This window comes from Centropristis striata, chromosome 11 (genome assembly GCF_030273125.1).
Source record: "Centropristis striata isolate RG_2023a ecotype Rhode Island chromosome 11, C.striata_1.0, whole genome shotgun sequence".
Classification (NCBI taxonomy): Eukaryota; Metazoa; Chordata; class Actinopteri; order Perciformes; family Serranidae; genus Centropristis; species Centropristis striata.
This window is the reverse complement of record NC_081527.1, coordinates 29,643,844-29,651,480: the sequence shown is the minus strand read 5'-3', so window position 1 is coordinate 29,651,480 and position 7,637 is coordinate 29,643,844. Positions and strand designations below refer to the sequence as shown.

The 7,637-nt window shown below is 37.6% G+C and overlaps 1 protein-coding gene across 2 annotated transcripts in view; it reads left to right on the top strand.

Moving 5' to 3' along the window:
* LOC131980086 (contactin-associated protein-like 4) overlaps positions 1-7,637 on the top strand; it is a 112,497-nt gene that overhangs the window by 53,537 nt on the left and 51,323 nt on the right. Inside the window, exons 6-8 of one of the 2 annotated variants that reach the window (XM_059344246.1) lie at positions 4,759-4,931; positions 5,012-5,140; positions 7,253-7,520. In XM_059344246.1, the coding sequence (XP_059200229.1) occupies positions 4,759-4,931; positions 5,012-5,140; positions 7,253-7,520 (570 nt within the window). Of the gene's footprint in view, positions 1-4,758; positions 4,935-5,011; positions 5,141-7,252; positions 7,521-7,637 lie in introns of both variants that reach the window. The other variant, XM_059344245.1, reaches the window with a different exon arrangement.

The window sequence follows — 7,637 nt, the reverse complement described above, 5'->3', positions numbered from 1 at the left end:
AGCAGTCGTTGGCAGTGAAGCTCTTAAGTCTCAGGCTCCCTCCAACAGTGTTCATTAAATATGTATGAAAAAGAAAAAGGAGAAGATCACACAAGTAAAAGCAAAATGGGAAACAAAACTTAAAATAGTCCAAATGAAAATAAAGTAATGTAAATTAGACAGTAATTGCAAATGAATAAACTGAATGCAAACAGGAATGAACAAAGTGAAACCTATATAAATAAAGATATACATCATCGAGTTTAAAACTCTAAGTGAGTAAAAGTATATAAAATGCCAAAGTGTCAAGTAATGAGCTCAGAATTTCATGATTGTATCGATTATATTGCCGATTACAATTTTAAAAACACAGTCATTCGATAGTGGTGTATATCCATCATCAGGAAATCTAACGTACAGTCCTCTATGCCTCAATGCCAGTTGGATCTTACTTGTTAAAAGATAATTCATTTATTTATTTAGTTAGAGGTTAAATATATATACTGATGCAATACATTAAATTGTTGTCTTTACCATTTGACATCATAAAAAATTGTGGAATTATCATATAAGAAAGAATAGACTCTATTACTACAGACTTACTAGGGCTGGGCGATATAAAAAATATATCGATATACTTTATATATTATTTATATACTGTGATATGGAATTAGACCATATCGCGTATATATCGATATAGTTTTTAAAAAAGTATTTATATGTAAATGTTGCCCAGACTAGGGTTTGTCATATGTAGTTATTTTGTAATGTGATATTCTTTTCGCATATAAATATATTTATTTCAGAAAAAGCGTATTTTATTACATAAGCTATTTTTATTGAAGATATTTTTATATTTAAATGTGCACTTTTGTATAACTGTTGTTATACAGCATTTATGCACACTTAAATAAACGGTTTTAATAAAACTACTTGTGACATGTCATATTTGGCTTTGACTTCGACTGAACATTTGCTTTCACTTTGCAATAAAAAATTCAGGATATATATCGTATATCGATATTCAGCCTGAATATATCGGGATATGACTTTTGGTCCATATCGCCCAGCCCTAAGACTTACTATTTACTACTTACCACTTTTTAAAATCTATTTAGCAATTGTTCATGCAGGTGGACTTGGCTATGATTTATGATAACCCATTTCTTTTTTCCACTAAAAGATGTTTACTTATCTGAGATACAGTAAAGATGTGTGTTTCCAATAAGGTGATTCCAGTAGTTTTTTGTGCAATTTTTAAGCATAGTTTTTAGCATATATCGATGATTACTGGGATAATTTAGTGATTATGAATTAATCTGATTATTGTGACATGAAATTTGGATATCTTCCCATGCCATCTCAAGAGTTCAGCACTCTTACCCTAAAGCAGGACAGTATATGATGGGTTTCTAAAAATCCTTTGGGGTTGTCCTTTGAATAACAAAACAAGGAAAAGTCAGAAGGCAACTATGAACTTCTACTCAGATCATTATGTGTTTTTATTACTGAATTTATCCCATTTTGAGCACAGTTGCCTGCATGAAAAGTTTCTGCACTTCCAGAAAACTATATTTGCTGATTACTTAGATTCCATAACAATATAACCAAGTGAAACAATGGTTGCCTCAAGTTACAATCCCCTATTTTGCTGCACTGCAGGGTAATAATCAGTGGAATCTGCATTAGTAGAAAACCCTGCACCACATCACCCCACACATTTAAAGTGCAATTTTAGTAATTTCAGGTACCAATTCAAAATGCTGATTAAAAAAGCTGCGTTGAAACCTCAGGGAAACACTTAAATAAACTCAGAGCAACCAGATACTTTGCTGCTGTGACATGTTTGGCTTTATAGTGGGACAATTAGCAACACACATCATAGTGGATTCAACACTTGTATGCAATGCTAATTTAAATTATCCAAAAAAATATCTCTACTTTCTGATACTTCTTTGAATCACATAATGATTCTGAGTGATCATTTATTATATGTTTGTCACACAAACAAATGCCGCAACTGCAGCAAATAGGACTGTCAGCCTTTCGTTGTCTTGTTTCGACAGTTGAGCTTATAATGCAGAATTGACTCACTACATTCAAACAATAGAAAAGTAGATGATGCTGATCTTAACAAACGGTGTCATTTCTCCATTCTTACTCAATGGAATAACAAATAAAGCTTCTGGCAGCAAAAAATCCCTCCAAACAAACTTCTCACTCAGCGACCTGCTGTGGATCATTACAGAGCTACTGGTTTGGGCTGAATATGTGACAGACATGTCAGCTGCTGACTTTATTATTCCAGCCTGTTTTCCGATAAGAGCTGTAAGTGTCTTTCTCAATAATCAAATGTCAAGCAGCCGGAATTGAAGAGCAGACAAGATACAATGAGGTGATTCTGTCTCGAGGACATGTGGGGAATAAAATAACAAAGATTTCAGCTCTGACTATGATGTAGGTTTTAGACTTAATCCAGAGCTTTTTCTGAATGTGTTTTCTAACCTGCCACCGGCCTCTAAAACCAGAACATATGCAACCATAGTGTGTCAGCTCTCCCAACAGTTAACTGTCTGACGCATGAGCTATAGTTCAAACTAATGAATAAAGAACAGCTGACTCTGCTGCTGTCTTTGCTTCCAAATATTCAGAAAAACACATGCTAATATTCACGAAAATGTCAAATTTCTAAGTTATCGAGATCCAGTTTTTGAATGTTCGCATTTGAGGTGAGATGTATGATGACTAACATCATCACACATGAATAAAATTGAAGGAATTTGGGACCCCATGAATTGGAATGTAATGAAGAAAGAATGCAAATCCTTTTGAAATTTACATTTGATTCAATTCAGGACAAAGACAGATGTCTAATGCTAAAACTGGGAAACATTTTTTTGTAAATTAATACAGTCATTGTGAATTTTATGCATTCTGGTTTTATTTATGTTTTACACCCTATGCCATTGTTGTTGTTGTTGTTTTGTTTTTGTTTTTTTGGGGGGGGGGGGGGGGGGGGGGGGGGGGTATTTTGGTTGTATACCCATTATAGTATTTTATCAGTCTTATAAACTTACTTACTAACCAACTCACTCATTATATGAGAACGTATATATATTGTAACAAAGGTCAGTGACAAAAAGGTAAAAAAGGCTGACAGTCTTAAAGTGTTTTCACTCCACTGACAGACAGACAGACCGACAGACGGTTCTATATACTGTATTAATATAAGTAGAGTGATTTTCTATTTGTTTGCCCTCTCATCTTTCATATTGATTCTTGCTTTCTTTTTCCAATCATTCACACAGTAATCAAACCATCTATCTAGTGAAACCATCAATCATAAGGTCCTTTCCTTCTCTTCTCCGCCTCCAAACAACATAATAATTGCTCCATTAATCAATGCCATTTAATACATCTGAGTCTCTCATATGGATCTCTCCCTCCTCCCGTTCTGACTGAAATAACTCATAACAATAAATGTTTTGACGTTCTGTGTTTTATGAGGTCCACACCAACTTTCTCTCCCTGGATGATGCTTTTTTTTTCATCCAAGCTGCAGACAAATCAACTCTTTTACAAAGTTGGCTGAAATATCAAAAATACATTTGTCCATCATCTTCCAAACTGTCTCTGTTTCTCTCTTTGAAGTTGGAATCGTCCCGAAAGAATATCTGATACATTTTTAATGGCTGACTGTATTCAGCTCTTTCTCTTCCAGTACTTTAGGGAAACAGAGCCACTTATTTGGTCCTGCTTGTGCTCATCAATCATTAATGATGTCTCACTATGTTTTCTCTGCAGTTTTCAGGCATTATCACATATTTGGCCTCAGTTGTCAGAGCATGTATGCAGATATCCCGTCGTCCCTAATGAGATGAGAAAGAGGGTGACCTCGGTGTGATCCTCTCTGTGGGATACTGAGGAAAAGTGAAATATTTAGACATAATGTGGAGGCTGGTGTGTTTTAGCTGTCATTAGGCTTGCGTTCCCTTGACATCAGGTCAGATCGTAGAAAACAGCAGACTCAGATAATGAGAAGACAACAAATAGACTGTCAGATCAGATCACTAAAGAGAGAAAAGGAGAAACCAACACAAAAATAGCTGTTATACTTAATAGAAGCAAATCTGCTTATTAAATAACCAAAATAACAGACTTGAAAAGAAAAAACTCACACAGAAATCAGAAAACTTTCAGAAAACCAATGAAGTTTCATTTTATCTTGTCCTGTTTAATGCATATTGGGTTTTTTTTTCTTCTTCTTTAATGTGGAGTTCAGACTTTTCAAATTAAACAGTGGTTATGTGTTGATTAAAAGACTGTCTCAGTAATTTCCATTTCTCACTTTATGATTAGTCTTTAATAACAGTCGCTTTGTGTCTGTCTGATTTATCCTCTCCTGCCTCGCATTCCTTTTTGGCAATCACTTTCTTTTTTTAAATCCATTGACTTCTGTAACTTCTCTCTCTCGTCTCATCTTCCTCCTTTTAATTGACACCCTCCCTCCTCCTCACCTTCTCTGTCCACATGTTCATCCTCCCTGTTTCTGCCCTTCTTCTTTACTCCTCCTTCCCTTCATCTAACTTCATGTCACCTGGCTTTCTCCTGATCTTTCCTCCTCCTCTCTATGCTAATTTCCCTCCCCTTTCTTTCCTTTTACTCACTCCTGTCCTTCTTTTCCTCCTTCACTGTCTTGTGATTTTTTGTCTTACCTCCTATCTACCCTTCCACTCTCCTCCTCCTCCTCCTCCTCATGTCTTATCTCTTCTCTTCCAGGTAGAAGTTCCTCTGAACCCCGGCGTCTCGCTTCCCTCGGCAGCCTGTTAGATGATCAGTACTGGCACCATTTAGCAGTGGAGCGGCGCGGCTCGCACCTCAACCTCACTGTGGACAAACACACAGAGAGGATTCAAATCCCTGCAGAGTTCAGCCACTGGGACATTGAGCAGGTTGTAAGGAACACACATAAACACACCTACATAAAAGTACTACATTTTAACAGCATCTGTGTGGTTTCGTCTCCCTGCAGCTGAGTGTTGGTGCAGTCCAGGATCTCGTGTCCAAGAGAAACTTTCATGGCTGCCTGGAAAACCTGCTGTACAACGGCCTCAACCTGATAGAATCAGCTAAAAACAAAGACCATCCAGTTACTGTCATGGTAAGTACATTCCCATGTGATGTTAAGTAGCTAAACACAACCAGTATATCCTTTTATCCAAAATGTGACTGTGTTAGACAAATTAGACAGATGAGAGACAGATTCTGTTCTATTTATTAATATTTGTCTTTGCACTAAATGTTGCACTATATGTATGTTTTTATTTTGCCTGGGGTAACAATGTTCGTTTCTATGCAGCACATTAAAATGACAGTTGAAGAAAATTTGAAATCTGAGTTGTGAAGTTGGTAACTAATATATATATATATATATATATATATATATATATATATATATATATATATATGTATATTATAACTATAATTATATATACATATATAGTATATATATTATTATTATGATTATTATTATTATTTTAAATCAGATAACTATGTTTAATGTGAAAATACTTACTTGAAGAAGAATTATTAGCCAGTCGGCCAACGTTGCAGCTCAATTGAGCTTTTTAGCCTCGTTTAGCCTTATGTTGGTTTTATTCAGTAATATAGACGATGTTGTATGTATTTTATCATGTAGTATCCGGGTCTGACTGCAAAACAAAAAATATCCCTTGTGGGACAAAAGTTGAGTTGAGTTGATTTCACCTGAAATGTTCTTTTTTTAAAACTTTTCTTCATGGTGAAAACTTATTATCATTTGCCGATGTTTCACTTTGTTTATATGCTTGCTGGGAGTGAAGAGGTCAGATCCCATATGGCAACAATCATCGCTGCACATATTCATCATCTTCAGATATTGAACAGTTAAAAGATAACCAAGTAGCTCAAGAGCGTAGATCCATGGGAAATACAAGCCAACAAAACTTCTGTGGCACCGTTTTTTTATTCCTCCAATGTGATGATGACAGTTCATGTAAATCATTTGGGGGAAAGCAACAAGCTTTGATGTTCAAAGTATGTGGGCTCTTGAGCTTCTATATCTGAGAGAGAATACAGCATCAATAGCTGGAGCTGCGCCACCTAAAATAAAATCTGCCGGCTAAATTTGGCCCCCTCCAAATGTTGATAAAAGATTCTGCTTGGTGTTATTTGTGAATTACTTATTACAAGATGAGGACAGGAGCTTGGATTATACTGAAGCTTCTGCAATGCTGAATCCCTCACATGCATACGATGTGGGGTTGTGTTTGTCGACATGCAGGTTCATTCATACATGTTGACATGCTAAGTGCACCGCTGGGGAATCATAGATGCTGTCAATCAGCTGCTGACGAGCACTTAACAAGGACAGTGAGTGATGGAAGAAGAGGAGGCGATGGGTTCACTTTCAGGAGTGCTTCCTTGTCTTTTTCAAATGTTTCTACAATCACAATAAGTGGACCGACTCTGCATCAGTGGAAAGCAGCTCTGGAACATTTCCAATAAACGCTCTCTCATTACAGTAAAGGATCGGAGAACAGAGAAGCTAAGATAAAAAAAAAAGGTGCAGAGATTCACATGCATGGCTGAAGATCTAATGGAGGCTATTAGTTTTAGTCCTGTTTAATATAGAGAGTACTTTTTTGCTGTTCTTAAAGGTATGATAACAAAAGAAGTACGTGTTTAAGAGGGGTTTGTGTGTGCATGTGTGTTAGTGAATGGCTTTTTGGGGGGATTTTATTGCTCACTTTTTACTTTATATTTTGCAGTGATGCTGCATCCTCCACAATGTACGTCCATATATCACTTTAACAGCTCTACAAAGGGCTTTTAGATGTCATCTGTGTTTCCGGAGCATTATAAAGATAGCAGGCTGATATTCCCAGCAGAGAGCCTGGGCTGTAATGTATTACTGCTGCAGCCTTAGCAATGGACCCGGTGTCATTACCACTACTCAAAACAATGGACCGCAGCGGAAATGTCTATACAGTACTGTTCACATACATACCCACCTCCCTGCACACCTCTAAGCTGGGTGACATTGGGAGTTCTCGGCTTGCAGGCATGGGTTTTCTTCTCAAGGAGACTTGCTGATGAGATCATTGGGACAGAGGTCACATCGGCACGCCCTCTGCAGCTGATTAATATTCATGTTTTATGTTGTTTTATCTCTCTAGTAATCATTTTTCTCTGTCCCATCCCTCTCTCTCCACTCTGCATCTTTCTCTCTCAGGGCAATGTGACCTTTTCTTGTGCTGAGTCGGTGTCCGTGGCTGTAACGTTCCCCGGCCCCCAGAGCTTCCTCCAGTTGCCGGCGGCGGCAGCGTCCTCCTTAGGGGGCGTGTCCGTTGGGTTCCAGTTCAGGACGTGGAACAAGGCGGGGCTTCTGCTAACCTTTGACCTGCCTCAGGGAGGGGGCGTGGTCTGGCTGTACCTGAGTGAAGCCAGACTCCGGCTGCAGATCCATAAAGCTGGAAGGGCCCTGCTGGAGCTCAGTGCAGGTCAGTCAAACAGCCGATAAGATCATTTTTCAAAGCTCTTACCTCTTGTTAACGATGCCTAATGATAATTCCATGCTTTCCTGCATCAGTAAAAACAATCTTCTTTGATTCCTCTGG